This window comes from Odontesthes bonariensis, chromosome 16 (assembly GCF_027942865.1).
Source record: "Odontesthes bonariensis isolate fOdoBon6 chromosome 16, fOdoBon6.hap1, whole genome shotgun sequence".
NCBI classification, from domain to species: domain Eukaryota; kingdom Metazoa; phylum Chordata; class Actinopteri; order Atheriniformes; family Atherinopsidae; genus Odontesthes; species Odontesthes bonariensis.
The window spans coordinates 18,534,225-18,554,635 of NC_134521.1; the positions used below are offsets into that span (position 1 = coordinate 18,534,225).

A 20,411-nucleotide genomic window follows, 5' to 3' on the forward strand; every position below is an offset into this window, starting at 1 on the left:
TGTCTTTTAGCTCCTGTGTATTAGTGCTGTACATGTCTTGACAAAAAAATCTGTTACCGCCATTAGATGTCGAGGTTTTTCTTAAAGATATTCAGTTGCTGGTGGCAAAGAAGGAGAAGTTAGTAGGATTCATCATGAGACAGATTCCCAATCTGGGCCAAAGTGTTGGACAGGACTGAGTGACTCACCGACTGAAGGTCCCACTGGGATTACCAATTACCTGGTTTGTCTTTTTCCCCAAACATGAGACTTTAATCTGAGATTTTCTTTTACTGCCGTGTTCTTCTATGTTACTGACAAAAGAACACGTGTTTCTAAAGCTATTTCTGGTTTGATAATCATTTCACCTTGCAGCGTAGGGATAAAATACCAGACGCACACATATCCATTTTCACTATGTGGCAAACAACAGTGGGTGCCCCATTTATTACTTTTCAAACATGTAAACATACAAGACGGTGACTTTGAAACAATCACAAGACATGGTGTCAACCAATAAAATAGAAAATATTATAGTCATCTTAATATACTGTATACCCAAACAAACAAATGTTGCAAGTTTGCAAAAGCCGGAATGCTCAAGAACACAGAAACTCTTAAATATATATTATCGATATATATATACGGTAGATTTCATATACATAGATTCATATGGGTGTATCCGATGTTTGCTTTCTACATAACCCTCTCCTGGCACATTGCACTTAAGGAACTGTGTTCATTAAGGATTCAGTTTGATTATTGGCCAAGAAGGAGCCAACCATCTTAACCTGACCGGGAGATGTGGATCAGCATTTCCGTCCATTTTTCAAACCTGTCCGCAAACTGCTGATCGTAGCAAAGTTTACTTTCATCTGTTTCTGAAATATCAGTATATGGGTGGTAGCTCATCAATACAACCTGTGGGGACGGTCTAATGATACCCACAACACCATGGCTGCCGCAAGAGATGCTTCAAAGGTCTGGCCACCAATACGTAACGTCTTACAGTCCGTTTACACTCAGGACAAAACGAAAGCTAATATCAACCACTGAAAAGTGTAGATGCCGTAATGCTAACTGTCATACAGGATATAATCGATGTGTACATACACAACAATACTCCAAATTCTGACCTCCATCGAAATAAGACGACACTGCAATTACGGTGTTTGCATGAGCTGCAGATTGGATATTTCTCTCATAATCTGTCATAGTCCCATTAATGAATCACGCTCACATGCAACTGCAGTTTCGCCCGTCTAAAGCCTCCATCATATCCACACCCCTCCAAACCCGGCGCATTAACCTACTCAGTTAATCTCTTTACTTTGCTTTACTTTATTTGGCAGCGTCTCATTCGGAGCACGATCTTAATCTGGGTCGTAACTAAACATGGCTCCACGTGTAAACTCACATCTGGATAGGTTGCCATTTCACAAATAAAGGACCCGTGTAAGTGATCGTGTCAGGCATCGGTGTAAGAAGCTAAAGATTTATGGGAGATGTGGTAAAATTGTAACATTTTAAGTGAAAGTACAGTTTTGTTTTCTAAACATTAGATGTTCTTTTTTTTTTTTAAATAATTTTGGGATCAAAACTAGGAACCAATTAGAATTGAAAGATTAGACATTTTTTTCCTTAGACTGAACCATAATATGCAAAGGGAATTGTTTTCTGGCACCTCATGTTCACTCTGCTGCATGAACGACGGCTAAAACAGGATTTCTTTCTCCCCCAGAGTTTGAATGGAAGCATCTCTTGCCGCAGCCAGTTACATGTGCAACACATAAGGCATCAGGATCAGCCTGAACTCTTCCACGCTTTATGACTTCAGGTCCAGACTTGAAGAGTCAACGTAAAGGCAGGTTCAAAACAAATATACGCTGTGGTCCCCCTCGCTGCTGAAGTTTGCTACATCCTACTGAGGTAGACACAATCATACTGCAATAGTCACCTTGCAACCCCACACTCCCTGATGAGGCAAAATGTATCCACGCCAAACAAGCAGCAGCACCTTTGTAGTGCACATTGGTCTAAAATATCAAGTACTTACTTCTTGAGTGGTGCGGCTCTTTTACAGTTCAGCTACAGTTCTCCCATTTCTATACAACATAACTGCCAAACTGTCAACTTTCTTATGAATCAATAGGGATGCAATCAAAAGTTATACTGAGACGGCTGATGAGGCTGCAAAATCTGCTTCATTCTTTCGAAATTAGATTATTTGATGTATTAAAGCTCGCGAAAGTTGACTAAAAAAATCAAATATTTTTGCAGTTTGGAAAGCAATTTGAGAAATTGAGGGGGGGTAGCTTCAGCAAGCGACAATTTTTTTTTTTTTTCAGCGGTTTCGTTGGGGAAATAGTTGCCAGATTAATCAGTAGTGTATGATCTTAATCATTAGCTGCTGCTGCCCTGATATACCACATTCCCATACACATCCATGCTCCGTAACAGAATTATTGGCCACCTTTCCTTGCTGCTGGCTGTAACACCTGTTAGTTTTTTTTACTGTATATTCAGTTAATACAAATCTAAAACACTGAGTGGTAGTTACAACATTTCTTTGTTGTTGTATTTTAAGGAATAACCAACGGCAGTTTCAAGGCACTCCACCAGGGAGCCTGCTGAGAGGAAGTCCAACTCCACCTCGATGAATTTGATGTAAATGGCAAAACGCTGGCTTGAATCCTCGCAGATTCCGGCGTTGCGACAGTTCTCCTGCAGGAAACGCGTCACGTAGCAAGGCTCCCCGTGGACGTAGTGTTTCCCAGAACCCTGAAAGTGCTGGAAGAGGCTCTGCTGTATGGTCCTGTCCTCAGCTATGCCTAAGTAGCAGTAAGTGACTTTGGCCCCAGTCCTCTCACCCTGCCCTGCTCCTACTCCATCGAACTGAATCGGAGCTCCGTTTTCTGACTCGCACTGAGGTAAGCTGTGGTCCCCACTGCCAGCCAGGGGAGAGGTCTGAGCGGTGCTGTTGCAGGTCAACAAGGCCTCATAGCCGATGGCATATAGTCCATATGTTTTGGGGATATCCCCAGGAAGGAGGTAGTGGGATGTGACTTTGCTGCTGCCCGCTGCCCGGGACTGCGACAGGGGGAGCCAGTCCACCTCCATGTGCAGCTCCAGGCAGCGTGCCTCGCTGATGGTAATGTCCAGGAACTTGTAGTAAACATTCTTCCAGTTCATCTTCTGAACCTTTGTCATGATGATCCGGCCCTCTGGCTTTTCTGGGTTGAAGTACTCGCGGAGCCTCTTTCCCAGAGGCACTTGTGAGCTGATTTCCGCGTAGTGGTAACGCACGTCCTCGCGCCAGCGCGTGTTGTAGCCCACACCAAAGATGGCCAGCTTGTTGGAGAGGTGCAGCCGCGAGAACTCGGTCCACGTCTGGAAGTGCTCCCACTTCAGCTGCACTGATTCAAGGATACGTATCACAGTCTGCATCGTGTCCCTTTTCCTGAACAGAGAAATAGACAGGGCAACACAATATGTCACAAAAGATGCTGCGTATATGACATATGAAGATGACAGCCTGAGGAAAACAAGTAGATTTCCACAATCATTGATGATATGGAGTTGATGCCAGGTAAAGGGTACATTAAATGTACAGGTGGACGCTGAAATTTTTGAACACTTTTCTCATTTCATCAAACAAAAGGAGGTTTAATGATGCTGAACCTATTCTTCAGGACAATCATGTCTTACCCCAGTACAAATGGTGTTCAAACAATTCCTCCACACAATGGCATCGCCAGTAAACAGTTCGGACCTCAATCCAATTTAGAATTTTTGTTGGAAATTAAAAAAAAAAAAAAAAAAGCGGGTCCATGACTCGGCTCCATCCTGCAAAGCTGATCCCTCAACTGCTATTCAAGAAAGTTGGACCCTGACCGATGCAGAATGCTGTCTCAATGGCTGAAGTCCTCAAATTATTAAAGCCAGAGGAGGTGCAACAAAGTAGGATTTTGGTTCATGAATCTCTAGTTTTTTCCCCTCTATTAAATCTGGGGAAAAAAAAAAAAATAGAATAAAAAAATCGAAACATCTTCCAAGAAGGGTGATTCCTTACTTTCCAAGGGGCGGTAGCAGTGACACGCCAGACAAAACCATCACCTCCTTTCAAGGCGTGATTTCATAGTTACGGTGACTATTTTCAGTGGACTGACTCATGAGACATTCGTACATCAATTAACCAGTTTTATCAGCAACTAAATAAATACTACCCATCTATAAATAACCATTTACTTGGCTTTGGCTTGGCGCGGTAGTATAAAATACAAACAGATTATTCAACACCAAACTTCCAAAATAATCTTTTTGACTCAGTTTGTTTAAACACCTGGAGCCTTTATTTTAAAATAACATTTACATCAAACATCAACCCTTAAAGACGACGTGAGGAGAGTTATTTTTCCTGGTTGACTTACTGGATTTGTTCAGACAGCTCTGCTTGAATCTGTAGAGCTCTACTTTTAGGCACCTGGATTTCATCTAGAGGACACCAAAAAAACAAACAAAAAAAAAAAAACAACACCAAATATTAGTTCAAACCCACATTTCTTGTGACGTTTATTGCCACCCGTCTTCCGCCTGCAAATGCAACTCACCGGTGTCCATGTCTGCCTCCTGAAAAGCGGAGTCCAGCACCTGGTTGCACCAGTCCTCCTGGGAGAAGTCTTCCAACGTGCTGCCATCAGACTCCATCTCCTGATACAGCCCACTGCTGTTGATCAGCACAGGGGCGCAGCTCTGGGAGTCCCAGCCTCCCTGACCGAACACCTTCTCCAGCTGCTCGATGGTGTAGCTGCTCTTTCTTTTGCCAATGCCATGCTCCTTCACTCGGCTGTAGCAGCGCCTAAGTGTCTGTTTCAGACGGGAGGGGGGTGGGAGGTTGCAGTTTTACTGGTGAGATTATGCTTTTGCCTGGTTACCAACAGCAGTTTGATTAAAAACAGAGAAGGGAGATGACAGCAAAGGTTCCCAACTGGACACAAACTGGGCATGATGTGGCCAGTTCTAAAACACCCAAAGTTACTTACGAGCAAACTTTATTTTTCGGCCACACATCACCATTTACATATCTTTTATGTAGCGCTTCTTGTATGTACAGCACGGTAAACACATTTTAATGTAGCTTTGAGATAAGCCGTTGGCCTTTATTTGGTAAAAATGGAAACAGGGACATGGCAACTATGCCTTTCGCAGTTAGCTAACATTGAGAAAGTTGATGGCTAACATTGACAATGTCAATGCTGTTGGCAGGAAGTTGCTTATGTTTATGTTAATGCTTTTGGCAGACGCTTTTATCCAGAGCGACTTACAGGCAGGCAGATAGGGTAAGGGGCCTTGCCTAAGGACCCCTACTGGAGGTAGTACCTTTCATGCAAGGGATTTAAACCCAGGTCACCTTCATGAAAGCTGGCAATCTTACCACTACACTATCCAGTCCAGCTTGGGAATTGTTGTTTCTCAGTGTTGTTTCTTTCCAATTACATTTGCACATCATGACACAAATACTAGACAGAGTGTCACACACGTTAAACACACGTATTGTAGATCAAATATCCTTCTTTTCTTTTTTTTTTTCGAAAGGAACGAGCACATTTGCTCTGTCCAAACAGCTGAGCCGACTGATGCGTTGTCAATTAAAACGCCATATGCGGCAAACACAGTCATGAGACCAAGAAGACAGACAGAGCAAAGTAACTCTTAATGTGCAAACAGACTTAGAAAAATGTCAACCAGGCAGTCAATTTCCACTGGAGTCTGGTGGCACTGTGTGTGTGTGTGTGTGTGTGTGTGTGTGTGTGTGTGTGTGTGTACCTACATGGTTTGAGCACACATTTAAACTGCATATGAACATATGGTACGATATTAAAGTCTTGCTGACAGCTACTTATCAAAGGAATCACGAGTGTTGGACCTTTACATTTGACGGCAGTGAAGATGAGCCGTCTCACCTTCGAGCCGACTCCTTGCCAAAGAAGCATTCCCAAACGAACTCAGACGGTGAGTTTTATACAGTTAAATGACCCGCTGTTGTTCCCAGACCGTCCAAACAAACAGTTTCAAGGTAAAATTCTCCCATTCAGCACCACGTACCTGTCAAAGACAGTCCTCATCACCTAGTAACAATAAGAATAATAACCCATTATAGGCTGGCACAGACTCCTGACATCTCATTCTTGTACAGGGGTATGCAAGTAAAATGTGGCGGTTAGTTTTTATGAAGGGAAAATACAGCTGATTGACCTGGAAAGGGGGTGACAATTACATTCCTGGAGAAATATTCTGTGTGTGCTTTGGTATTTTGTTTTGTTGACACTGACGGCATTTTTTTTTTGTGTGGTTCACTGAACTCTTACGCATGCTGTAATTGGAGAAGCTACATGGCCTCTTTAAAACCAGGTCAAAAAGTGACAAGCGCATGTTTTAATGTTAACTGATCTTTGCAGGTGATGAGGAAAAGCAACTTGAATTTTGTTGCCCTTGATCAGATGAGACACGTTACATCTGTATGCTTTCCCGTTGGCATGACAAGCAGCTGAAGTTGTTGGTGTGATGCTGCATCTAAATTTGAAGCCTACTGCCAACAAATTTACATGTGTATATATTGTTTTTCATCATATGGGCTCTTAGCTAACGTATGTTTTTAGGACTAGCAAACATTGACATACTTAAATGTGTCCGGACTAATCTGACATCAGAAATCATCCGCAGTTTGACAGTTAGCGGATCCGCTCAGCGTCAAAGCTACAGGTTGGGGTCCTGATGATGGAGGATGACCGTTAAGCGTTGCAGCCATTGTTGCGTCCTGATAAGCTCACTTACCTTCATCCTCTCCCTGCACTGGGACGGAGTTCGCTCGTACCCCAGTTCCGACAAGGCTCTGGACACCCGCTCGTACATGGCAGGACCGGGGGCCTTGCCAGAGAACACGGTGCCAGCGACCTCCAGCTGTTGCATCCTCGCCTCCGTCAGCCTCTCGTTGCCCCACACCGCGATTAGGGCGTTTGTCTCGGATGGCGTCCATGACATCCCTCGGCAAGCGGTGAAGCTGTTGGAGGAGGAGGAGGCCGCCGTCCGGCCCGTGGTCCCCGAGCCCACGTTCAGAGGTGAAAACCGGTTCGGTGTCGAGGGATTAGAGTGGTATTGATTACTGTCACTCAAATCCTCCGACTCAGGGGATGGCACCTCGGTTTTCGGAATCTTTAACGGCGTGGTTATCTCTGGAGACAGCTCCGCGTTACTGGACGCCGCCATGTTGCCTCTGTTGCTAAGGGGAGGGAGAGGGAAGGTGACGTTAACGTTAGAGGGCGCAGAGAAAACCACGGCGTGGATCCGTGGGAGTCCAGGCAGCATAAAAATGTAGTTAAGCCCCACCCCCGCCACCCGACTGATTTATTACTCCATGCATTATAACACTTTAAACATCGAGTTAAAGTTATAGTTTTAGCTGCGGGGTCAAGTGACATAAACAGAGATGTCAGATAGATAAATTTTTTTTAAAGTGCCGGTCGAAAAATGTATACATTTTGGACGTTTTGCGAAATTTTTATTTCGATTTCCTTTTATTGTTTTGATGAGATTTATATTCAAATGAAACCATACGATAAAATTAGAAGGCATCGTCTTTATTTGATGGAGCTTTAAAACGTGTTGACGTACAATTGTGTTGTTATTAGTGGAAATATATGAATATGCATAGTTGTAAATGTAAATGTACTTTATTTATACAGCCCTTTACAGACAATCATTTCGGTGTACCAAAGTGCTTTATAGTAGGTTATAAATAAAGAAAAGAATAAGTAAAAACAAATGAAAACAATAAAAGAACAGTGAAAGCAATAAAATTGAATGAGATAAAATAAAATAAGATAAAAGTGTCCTCATACTGCTGGGTATTAAAAGAAATCCTAAATAAGTAGGTTTTTAGCCTAGATTTGAAGAGGCCCAGGTCAGAAACAAGACGCAGTAAGTTATGAAAATTTCATACCATTGTCAATTGTTACGTTTATTTCACTGTCCTCGTGTATTTATGCTCTCCTCTTTGTGTTATAATTTGTTTACATAAAGCATGCTGAATTGTCTCTGTATGAGATGTACTGCACACATATACTGACCCTGCTCAGTTTATTAATAACCCAATAATCAACACGCATCATTATACTTTGTGACTATATTATCCTGTGTGTGTGACCCACATATTATTTTTTCACTGTTACATCTCAACAGGAGCAATCTTAACAGCCAAAAGCGTACCTGGCAGCAGGTGAAGGTAAAGTACAGGAACATATTTCAGAGTGGTAAGTAGCCTTTGAAGAAATGTGTTTGTCCAATAAAGAGAGCACCAAACTAGATATGGCATACAAGAAACTGAAAATAAAAAAGATCAAGCTACAGATTATGAAACTGGAGAAGGATGTAAGTATGAATTCAGATGAAGGAGAAGGTTGTGGTGTGACCTGTATTTAATTCTGTTTTCTCTCCACAGCTTGAGAAACATGTAATAATAATCCAATAATTCAACACAACTTGAACTCAAACTTGTCATTATCGTACGGTTCATGCAAAGTGTTAGAAATTTGTTTATACATTTATATTCACAGTGGGGTGCCATGACCTAATGTTTGGAAAATTATAAATCATCTCTGTCCATTTAGCCTTCTTACACTTGCTCTAACTTAAACTGCTTCTGTGTCAATGCTAAATTATGAAAAGAAGTTCTAACTCAAAGGTCACAACAATAAGGATCAACTGAAATATGTGTCCCTGTACAGGTCCCTCACTGTGTCAGGAGAAACTGTCCTTTCAGGTACTGGAACCTGCAGGGACTCAAGCAAGAAAAGACTTGAGCCTGAAAAGTTGTCCACAAGACAAAATGTATAAAATATGAAGCATACTATTGATTTAAGATGGCTCTGTCAGATGTCAGCCATGGTGCCTGAGAACTTTAAGCAATGAACCTGGATTTAATTTGGCCAAAGGTCATTTCTATCCGTGCCCTTGTTTTAGCATGTGCATGTGCATGCCCTTGTTCCTGGATCAGGATATGGCGTAAGGAGGTACGGCCAGCATGCATAGCCTCTGTCCCCGAGCAGGACACCATTGAACTCTCCTGTACAATAAGAGAAATGTTGGATGTATATACATGTGTTAAAACTATGTGCAATATGTGCCTTATATGGCTGTCTATAATAAAATATGACGAGCACTTTAAATTCCTTAAGATGACCTCTATACCTGACCTCTCATTAGATTACCAAAATTATGCCTATGCTATATACACCTTACTTCAAAAGTACACTCCTTCGGGTAAGTAAAACTCTTGCGCCTTGTGCAAACCTCTGTGCCAGTGAGGATGCTCGGAAGATCCTAGAATCATGAACTGCTCCCGGCCATTTAGCCTCAATGTTTGAAATGAAATGACCATCACAGATCATCTGTATGCACGGAGGAAAGGAGTCAATGATGAGGTACTTGGTTTCACAGGGCATAAATGTAACATTGCTCAGCATTACTCAAAGGGGTTTATGTGGTGTTTTTCGAAATGAGAAATCCAGTTCAGAGTCTATGGACAATTATTCCCAAGTTTAGGATATGGAAAAATTTTGGGTTTACTCGTCGGCCTCCACGGGTCCAGCAGGGGCCTGGAAGCGTACATGGGTACAGTGTAGTGCACCAATAACATTGGGGAAGCCTGAGGAAGATGATGAACTTAATGCAAATATTTCAGCCAGTAGGTTGTTTTACATTATCGGCTGTTGTAAATGTGGAGCAGCAGCCTGAAAGGACCTGTCCCCCATTTTTCTGAGCCTGGTCCTGGGTGGGTGTAGGTCAGGTGTTTGTGAAATCAATTAGTTTATATGAATTCCATGTTCTTTTTCATTTAATTTCATGTTCCTTGCAGTTTCACTGCTTGGTCCCTAATAAAATACAATCATAAAATCCAAGAGCGCAACATAATACAAAATAAATGTAACTAAATCCAGTCATGGTGATACAGCTAATCATCAGTAATCATTCGTATCATTAGTTAGAAATGATAAAACCATATTTCAATACATGTTTTAAACTGGAGTACACTGTGGTGTGGAGGCATCATTTATAATATAGAGTAAAACAAAAGCAATAATGTAACAATAATAGTGAAAAAAAACAAAAAAGAAGGCACAAAAGAGATAAGACAGATAAAAGTTATATATGTTTTTATTTATGTACATTTCTTACTGACATATATATATTGTGTTGATGGATCCCCTGGCGTGGCCCCGGAGTTATTCTAACTGCTTCTCTGCTGCGGATGGAGATTCTCATGCTTGTTCTAAGGGAGACAGAGTGTTTTCTCTGTAAATATTGGTAATTTAGTCCCAAGGTTGAGAATTAAAGCTTTTGTATGCATCTTCAGCATGTTTTGACAATGTGGCTGAGGTTTACAGAGTCGCCTCAATGAATTTCACCACTAAAAAACAACCAAAATCAGTCTCTAGGATCAACAGACTCGTTACATCTTTTTGAACATTTGAGTTTAGATTGTTCAGACTGACAAAGATTCATCCTGCCAAGAAGGATCACTATTTGATTTTTACCCTAAAACTGTGTCAGAATAATCCTGATGTGCACTTTAATGTCAGTAAATGTATTCTAACCTTTTCTGTACCTGAGGTTGCGATGAGAGGAGACTCTTTTGTTGTGGTGATTTGTTAAATTTGGAACTACTTAAGGAAAAAGTACCAAGAGCTGAGAGACTGATATGATTGTACTTTCATGATGGTAGTTTGTAAGCATATTTTGATTGAGTGAATTCTTGACAGAAAATCTCAATTAAAGCTGCAGTCGGCAGGTTTTCAAAATTCCGAGTCTAAAGTCGGAAAATTCGAACTGATACAACTTTCAGGTCCCTTCCCCAACCTCTAACAAGCTCTGAATCGCCCCCCAAACCCCTCCCCCTCTGTGGCCGAGGTTGTGCACGTGAGTTCACACCAGTGTGAGCGCACACAAGCTGGGGCAGACTCACGCTCAGCAGCGTGTGCACAAGCTGTGATTGACAGGTAGGATTCCTCCACCCTAACTTGATTGGTTAAAAACAGCCGGGAGCGCTCGGTTTTTGCAAGCATGATTACAGGCTTTAGAGGGAGCTACAGATTTCGTTATTTTTCCTAAACAGCCTATTTAATATTCTACTTCCAGAATCCCATGACAGTTCAAGCTAATATGACTAAAAAAAAGTTGTCGACCGCAGCTTTAAAGTGTGAAGTTGTGTGCTGGACTTCAGCTAGCAGGTCCATCTTACATGTTCAGTTGGCCTGATCTCTCCAGTCTACCTACCATTATCCTCCAAGATGACCTCCTAAAAAAATTAAAGTTCCAGGTTTGTTAAAATAAAATCAGTCGTAAACGCATCACTGCTGTTTTGCATTAGTTGCAGTTATACCTCATGGCTCTCGTTGAGCGATTGCATGATGGAGGCCACCACCAGGTTCGCCAGCACACAACTGGGCCAGATGTTCATCCATTGGCCAGCAGGCGGGACGTAACTTTGACATGATCCAGGTAGGGCTGTGCCATATCGTATCGTTTATCCCGATAAGTCAGACTACACATCTTGTTACCACGGTAACCGTTATACCTATTAGATACACATTTAATCTAGAAAAACACTGTGATGGAGTGGAAGTATATTGTGGCACAAAATGGAGTTACTCAAAGAGGACCTTTGAGGATTTCTTCTCACTTGTGTTTTAACACTGCAAACTTGTGCCATGTTAAGCGTAATCAATTATCTTTTGTGATCAGGATAATCTTTCAGGCGTGAAGTCCATATTTTTTCATCAGTTTGGTGAAACAAAATCCCCAAATACGTAACGTGAATTAACCAGGGCCAGAGTGGGACCAATCTTTAGTTGAGATGTTTCTCGACTAAAACCAGTCCCCTGTCTTTTCAATGTTGAATTGAATAAATGAAACAACCGTTCAGGTTTTAGTATCTTGGGATTTTATTGTTGGCATTTAAAAGAGGCAATAATGTCAGAATGACGTCTTTTATTTCAGGTCAACAGAAAATGTGAAGGTAAGGCCACGCTGTGGCCTACACTGGGAATGGCGCCATCTTGTGATGAAGGCTCCCCCATTACCTCCATTTAAAGCTATGGTAGGTAATCCTAGAGAGCTAGCAAGAGAGCTAGCAAGATTCGAAAGTGTCCCCTCCTCTAAGCTCCACCCCCCCCTCCCCATTCCGTCAGTGCTTCATCCAAAGCCGGTAGAACCGCATGCGCACACGGAGCAGGGAGCCGACAGAGGGGGGCGTAGGCAGAAAGCAGAGGCATCTGATTGGTTTGTCGTAGGCGCAACAGTCTGACCAATCCGAGATCAGCGGGACGCTGATCTCGGATTGGTCAGCTTTTTCTCAGTCCTGCAGCTGCCACAGAGGTCTGATTATTTTCGTCCCTTTTTCTAAATACATCTTGTATAGATTTCTCTCAGGACAGACGGACCATTTCACCCAGTATTACAAAATGTGTTTCTGAACAGGATTACCAACCATGCCTTTAAGATCATTGTTGCATGGCTAGATTTGGTTTTGTTTGGCTAATAACAGTCACATCTGCTGGAAAAGAGAACAGTTGGAGAAATAATACTGCCAAGTCTGGCTATTTATTAAAGTAAACAAATTGTAATTTACCAAACAGATTCATCAATGTCTTGAGTCTATTAAGTCATTTGTAGTGGTTTTTATGGGTCACTATATTGATAAGAAAGCGTTTTAATATTGAAAGTAATTCAAAATTAGATTTTTATTTTACTTCCATAGAACAGATACATTTTTCCATTTGGTTATGAGGACTGGAAATAGATTAAAATATCATTTTAGAGGCTGGTCCCACAGTTTGAGTGTGAGGGTCTGTACATGTAAGAGAGCAAGAATAAAATATGGCATCCAAACAAAACCATGCACGACATGCATTTGCGTTCTCCATGGAAATGTGTTAAATTAAAGTGGACACGTGTCACCAGGAGGTGGCAGTATAGAACATTGAAAAAACCCCACACACCTCAAGCAAACATATACACAGGTTTGTCCATTAGTAGGAAGTTTTAAAGTTTCCATTTACCTTTTTTTAAAAATAAAAATTTGTATTTGCATCTTCTGAAAGTGCATCAAAAACAATTGTCAGAAAATGTGAATTTCTATGTGAATACAAATTGACAGCCTCTAAGTTTTTCTGAACCAGTAAGCTTCTTATCCTGTTATTTTCATTCATGGCCGCCCCAGATCTTTAAAGGGATTTTAGAGGGTCAAAACTTGGTTAAATGATTTGAGTTAGAATCAGGCAAATGTCAGGTTTAGAGTAAATGTTTGGATTATGGGGTGCATCAGTTATGGTTAATGTTTGGGGAATGCATTGTGTTCATGAAACTTTGTAACTTGTGGTTTGAAATTGTGCTTGGCAGCATGCTAACAGTGGCGACTTAAATCATAAATTATTCATATCTTTACCTGGTAAAGTGAGGACTGGTGTCTTTTTCTTGTCTGCTACACAAACAGACATCAGGCTTCTGAAAGCGGTGCCCCCTACTGGCCACCATGAATAATGCAGTTGTTGGGCAGTTCAACATGACTTCATTTTTCGGTCATGGAAGACTGACCTATTGTTTTTTTGTATTTATATAAGTCACAAAGTTGTCCACAAAATCCCATTTATTAGTTATAGACAACGCACTAAAAAGCTTAGAATTTTCCATTGGATGTACTCACTCATTCATGTGATATTGTCAGTTATTCTAACAGCAATTATGTCATGCTTAGAAATATATTGTTATCATGTCTTATTGTTAGCACACAGGCAACTTTTTTTTTTTTTTTTAACTTTTTCTAAATGATATATGCATTGAGTTTTTTTTTGAATAGTGGCAAAAAAAATTGCTATCAACTCAAAATACAGTTTTACAGCAAACTGTCATTTACCAAACTTACCCCAGCATGTAAGAAGAAATCATCCAGAAAACCTAAGAACAGATTTCCACACATGACCCTCTGCTGTTTCCCATTACAGCGCAGAGGAGTAAAGCCCTTGGTCATCACTGGGCAGTGAGCAAGACCTTTTATTGGATTTTGAGTGTATAATTGGTCCTTTGATGGCCCAATCAATGATTTGTGTCACTGTTTACTTCATCTTTTCCTGTGATGGTGTTTGATTGGCTTCCATCAGGGACTACAAGTCATTCCTGCCTGCTCTGCCATCTGCCCACCGTTTGGCTGTCTGGCTGTCTTTGGTCGGCGAGGTCCTGACCCGGCCATAGGCACAGTAAGATTCTCTCTGAATGAGGTCTACACGCTCGCTGTTCAATAAAGGTCAGAGGCAGGAAACGGTGGACAGTCTAACCTTTACATGTCAAAGCTGCAGCTGTCATGATATGTTTCCTGTCAGGAGCTGATTAACTGACCCAGAAACATTGCGTACCAGTGACAGTTAGATTTGTACTTTGTTTCAATCAACTTTTTTTTAAGTGTGGCTCATATTGGAAATCCTATTACAGGAAATATGTCGTGCTTTTTCTTATTTTCTGTCTCACGTATAACGTTACAGTGTCGGATGTATCAAAAGGACAAACGCAGCTCGTATCAGGCCGAGCTTGAGGCCTGTAAATGAAAAAAAAAACAATGAGTTGTTTTTTTTTAACCCTGGTCATGGAAGGCCACCCTATTTAAATTTCAGATATAAAATGGCATGATAAGTTCCCCTTTGAGTGAAAAGTTTTGCAGTTCATTTTTCCCTCACTAACAAATTCAGAAGAAACTGGTCGTCCTCACCTGTCGTTGATCCTGTGTCCACTCCTTAAACGCTCCATTCTTCTCTCTTCTTGTCGCCTGTTCGTTAGCTCTGCTAAGTAGTACAACACTGGTTGAGTTTTAATGTCACTCGAGTTTATGGCATGTTTTGGGGACCTTGTCACAACCTCTTTTTTTACTTACCTTTCAGGAAGATTGTAACCAGACCCGCCAGTTCTTTGCCAAGCAACTAACAGAAGGAGAGCCACTCTGCAGAGCTACCGCCGTTAGCTAAGTTATTCCAGGTCTCAAACCAACAACTTATCGGTCAGCACAAACCGTTTGGAACTCATGTTCTTTACGGTAAACCCTGAACTTTTTATTAACCAACATCTACTCTCCCAGAGACCAAAGCCATCCTCACCTGCTAACCTCTTCTTGTTCTCGCCACCTGATTATGAATCACAGAATTGTGTAGTAAATAAATCACTTACCATTTCACTTGTGTCCCTCCGTCTTTGTTGAATCCTGCCTGTATGCACCACCTTAACTCATTAGCCGCATGCACACTGTAGGAACCTTTGGCAGTTCCTATAACCTTTTAAGGAACGGGGCCGTTTTTTCCCGCATTCGGACATACAGGAACTCGGGACCATGGCTCTCAGTTCCTGTAACCATTTTAGCTCCTTCTCCTCAGCTGGGTCTTTTCTGGGTTCCATAGGAACACATCTGACGGAGGTGTTTGGTGTTTGGTAGCTACGCCCCTTGTCATGCTGTCACTGCTGAAATGTTTACTCATACAACATGGACACAACCGGCGGGTGTTTAAGAAGTTAGACTGACACGTTGTCTCCTTTGTCTGCAGCGCTCTGCTCTCCTTTCTTACTTCGTGAAACGAAGAAGTATGGCCTGCGCTCGATCCTTCGTCTCCTGACTCTCTCTGTGTGCTCTTCCAGCCTCCATGTTAGACGCCTGATGTGATTGTCCATGATTAATATCACCATCATGCAGACCATGAACACGGTGGCCTCCCCGCTCTCCATATTAGCTTCTTTGTGGTGTTTTTTTCTTCTGTCCTTACTTTTCGCGGGTTTTGTTTTGTTTTGTTGTTGAATGTGGCGCTAAAGTAACACGTCGCTGTCGCAGACGGTTGAGTCTCATCAGTCCCGACTCATGTGCGAATGCAGACTGAAACAGTTCCGCTGGGGAAGGACAGTTATCAGAACGAAATTCGAGTAGGACAGTTCTGATAACGGCGTTCTTAGAACGGCTCTGTCCGAATGCGGCTAATGAGTACACTCATGTCAGCATGACTTAAACCTCAGAGCATGGAAGGGTGTATGTGTATATGAGATGCTGTGCTTCTGTGCCTCGTTCTACTTTGTACATGCACTGGATCACTGAGTTGATCATTACAGTTTGATACAGGGATTAGATCCAATGTTTCCTTGCTTATCCATTGTTCCATGAAAGAAAATGCCAGTATGAACAGCACGGTGAACCAGAACTATGTTTCGCTTTGGTCTGGACCGGGGAACTGTGTGATATGCACAAGAGGACCTAGGGTTGTGCAAAGCAATCCTTTGGCTTTTTTTCATGTCATGGCAAGACACAGTACAGATTATAATCCCTACAGATAAATCCCACCACATCTTGACATATATGTTGGCATTTCTATAGATCAAATACATTCATTACTGTCACAGGTGCGGGATGACCGCCTCATGTAAACAGAGAGCTTTTCATTTAATCTATTTAATGAAACTTCTTTTTAAAACTGCATGCAGAGCACCGTAGAGAAGAGAGGAGTGCTCAGAGACAAACTAACGCAGTGTTAGTTTTAGTCTTTAAAAGTTTTATTTGTTCATTTTCACCATTACAAATGGTACATTTGTACATATACCTCAGTATTTTTTTCAGGATACATAGAGTTTATGACATTCTACAGTGTATAATTTGTCAAAATTCAATAATGTTACCACAAGATTTTATATTTTAATCTGGAAATTAATGGAGCTTAAAGACCAAAAATACCATAATTGCTTAATGCATCATAAAACTGTGTGAACATCAGAAATCTGTTTTTTTTTTTTTTTAAAAGATTACCCACCGTGCTGCAGTCACTTAATACTTTTATTAGCAGAGATCCCAGTGAGGAACTCTGAAGATAAGCGTAGAGGTTTATCTTGCCTGGATTTATCATTCACATATCCACAAGCTGGAGGGTCAAATCCTTTGTGGCCTCATTTGTGTTTTAATATTCCTGAAAGCACATCAGAACAAAATAGAGAGGATCTGTGTTAATCTATGCACCATCGAGGAAGGACTGTTATTTTCTGGGGACATGTACAGACATAACTTAAAGTTAATGAGATAGGACTTTATTTGCACATGTTCAGGACACAAATTTCACCTTTCACTACAGCTTTGCTAATGCCTTATGAATGTGAAGTTTGAGAATAGCGCTATTCTAATTAGAGAACCATCGTGATCTTTTCTTGGGATTTTTACCACAGGGATCATTTGCTTTCTATAAACTGTAATTGATTGTTAAGACATTGCATTTGAAAGGGATGGAGAGAGGATGCTTTTGATTGAAAATGCAGTTTTGCTTATCGTCACGATGTCACAGGCCTGAGAAAGGACACGCAAAGGCTCTCAAAAATGTAATTAAAAAATACAAGGAAAAAAGTAAGTGAAAATTCAAATCTTACTTGAAAAGAGGTCTGAATATCAAGCTTTGTATTGCTGTAGGCAACTAGACAAATCTTCCCCGTCATCCAGGTGATGGATTTATTTTGGTTCTCCATATGCATCTTTGATTTAGCCACATCTGTTACCCATGAGCCTCGGCATTAATGACAGTGCCAGAGATGGCCTCAAGTGCTTCCAGTTAAGCGTATCTGAGTGCAGTCCCATCTCCAAACTCATTTCATGTGTGAAGTGACATGATGATTATGAAGTTGAAGTGCAGCCTGTCTGCTTTAATTTGATGATGCTTTCACCCATCAGACTGACATGTAAACACCTCCTGAAGGTCTTATGCTGCATTCTATTCGCTTTGGATGTCTAATCTGGCAACTGGGAGCTGGGAATGATGTTCCAGTTGGAAGTCAGAGGACCAGCTGGGATTCTCACCGAGCAAGCTTGTTATTATTAGGAAATACAAGTTGATAACAGTTTATTACCTTATTTCCTTTGTGTATACAAAAACACTTTTAAAGGTGGGAAAGAGTGTGTGACCGATATACTGAGACACAAACTGAGAGAAGTGTTGGTGTGTTCGAGTTCTCAGTGAGAAAGATAAACCAGGAGACCCCACAAAGTTTGATTTACAAGAACATCTCAAGCTAATTGTAAAATCTGACATGGTTTCCTCACTCATAAAAAGATCTTGATGATTGCAGTAATAAACTGTTTATTATGACCTCTCTTTGTTTGTGTCTCATTGAATCAGTTACACATGTCATAATGTCCAACTTCTGTCAGAGAAACATAAATGCAATGTTTTTAGGAGAAAAAAACAGCTTGATGTGTTGTTATAGACATGTATTGGTGATAATAGCTGGACAGCAGAGTGAGCAAACCGTACAAAATCCTTTCTAAATTGCAACTGGTTTGCAGTAAGCTTGGGTGCTGCAAGTTTCAACTACCAGGTAAATGTGGAGTAATAAGCAGTTTGCTACTGTCGCCATCACCGCTTTTTGTGTGTAGGGCAGCCATGTTGGATTTTTAGATGGACTTTTTTTCTACCCCGAGCTCAATAGTTCCCCCTTCCAAATTCATTCGAACCTACCATTTTTGTCGGTTGTTTAAAGTCATTTGAGCAGCATATTAAAACAATATTTGATGCAGCTGCTTTAAAAAAAAAAAAACCTTGTTATCTTAGTAAATGAAGGGGATATTCATGATTCATCAATGGCTAAACAACTGCTTTTCTCACATTTTATTTGGTGTTTTTTTCTTTGCATTTTCTAATTCCACACGTCTCTGTGAGGACTCTCTGCAGAGAATGGAAGAAACATGAAATGCTGCGCATTTGATTACATGATTAAAATTCCTCAGCTAGCTAATGCATTTAGTGCTTTTTAACTATTAAGTCAAGAAGAGTAATTTCATTATAATCATTTTCCTGAAGCACTAAATATTAATTATTAGACATGACTTACTAAATTATTAGTAAAGTGGGTAAATTGTGCAGATTAATTCATCAACAAACTGAACAAACTAAGACTAACGTATTTCCCAACATCATTCGTTAGTTCTCTCAGCTTTCAAGCCTAATATGCATTTATACCACAATATAAAAAAATCCATCCAACATCAAAATCGTGCCAAAAGTTGTGAAAATGGTCCCTGCTGTAAAACAGCATAATTGTTAATCCATATTAAGTCTTTTAGAGTTCCACACCAATGTTTCTTTGTGTCTTTGAATATGAGTTACTCCTCTTGGAAAAGGCTTTTCTCAACCCTCTTCCATATCTGTGTCATCTCATTCACATCATCTCAGGGCTCTGACTGGATCACTGTCAGATTGGTGTCAAATGACTATTGAGCGGGCTGCTGCCCTGTAGACATGTCCTATTAAGCACCTAGGTTAGAAAAGGGGGAATCATACCTCGGCCACTGGACGCCGGAAGAGACAGCAAAGTGATGAGACACCAGAGAGGAAAGGGAAGTCCTTTTTAAAAAACTTTAACCACTTTAACATCCTCCCCATCCTTTTCTCACTGAGGCTCCTCTTCGCACCGTTTCCTGTTAATGAAACTTCTTGAACACACTCCGAACTGTCGAATCTGTTGTTGTTTTAGCAAAGCAGAGAACACTTCAGAAGCTCTTGGGCAGCTCTCTTGTCTCCATTATAATGAGAAATAGTTTTGGCTGACTTTCAAGCAGTCATCTCTGGATTCGTTACTCAATTCAAGGCACATGAACACCAATTCTTTGTCATTTGTGAGCTTTAGTTGCTTTTGTTTTATTCTCTGAACTAATTTAGATTTGTCAAAAGAATGCCAATGAGGATGCTTTGTGTGTTAATGCAGATTTCATGTCCGTATTTCTCATTTCACAATATGAAAACTTGATTTTTATTGTTGCTCAATAAGTATTATAAAAAAAATACTTTAACCATACAAAGTTGGCTCACTTGCTTTTATTTCAACATAAATCTTATAAATTCTGTAATTGCAGTAAATTAATTCAGGGCAGGAACTCACAGTTTCAAGTCTCCTGTATTCTTTTTCTCAACCTTTATCTTGAATTCACCTTGGTTCTGGCATTTTCCACGGGACCATTATGTTAGATTCTCCCACATCTCCTCAAACAAAAGAACCCCCTCGAGGCCCCGTTGACTCTCCTGATGCTGAAATTCAAACGGCTCTCTCATCCAAGCCATGCCAATCAGAATATGGCTCTTTAACTTCTTCCAGCTGGGCCCAGCTTTAGCCCCCCACCCTCCCTGTGGATTCCCCTTCCCTGAGCTAACCTCCCCCGAGCTACAAGGGGGCCCAGGTGCCATCAGTGAACGAGACGTCAAGGTAATTTGGCTCGACGTGCTTTAACACACACAGATCAGGGGCGGGGAAGGACTCTGGACATTAAACACTGTCTCATTAGGTTTGTTTGGACGAGACAGGAGACCTAATGAGAGGTGCTGTAT

The 20,411-nt window shown here is 41.1% G+C and overlaps 1 protein-coding gene across 1 annotated transcript; it reads right to left on the minus strand.

The window, feature by feature from the left end:
* Nucleotides 1–418: 418 nt before the first annotated feature.
* Nucleotides 419–7,251, minus strand: msantd2 (Myb/SANT DNA binding domain containing 2). The gene is made up of 4 exons (XM_075486514.1): nucleotides 6,814–7,251; nucleotides 4,590–4,845; nucleotides 4,410–4,473; nucleotides 419–3,439 (listed from the first exon to the last, which is right to left on the minus strand). Exons 1-4 carry the CDS (start codon nucleotides 7,243–7,245, stop codon nucleotides 2,536–2,538), a joined length of 1,656 nt encoding a protein of 551 aa, XP_075342629.1. The 5' UTR covers nucleotides 7,246–7,251; the 3' UTR covers nucleotides 419–2,535.
* Nucleotides 7,252–20,411: the final 13,160 nt, after the last annotated feature.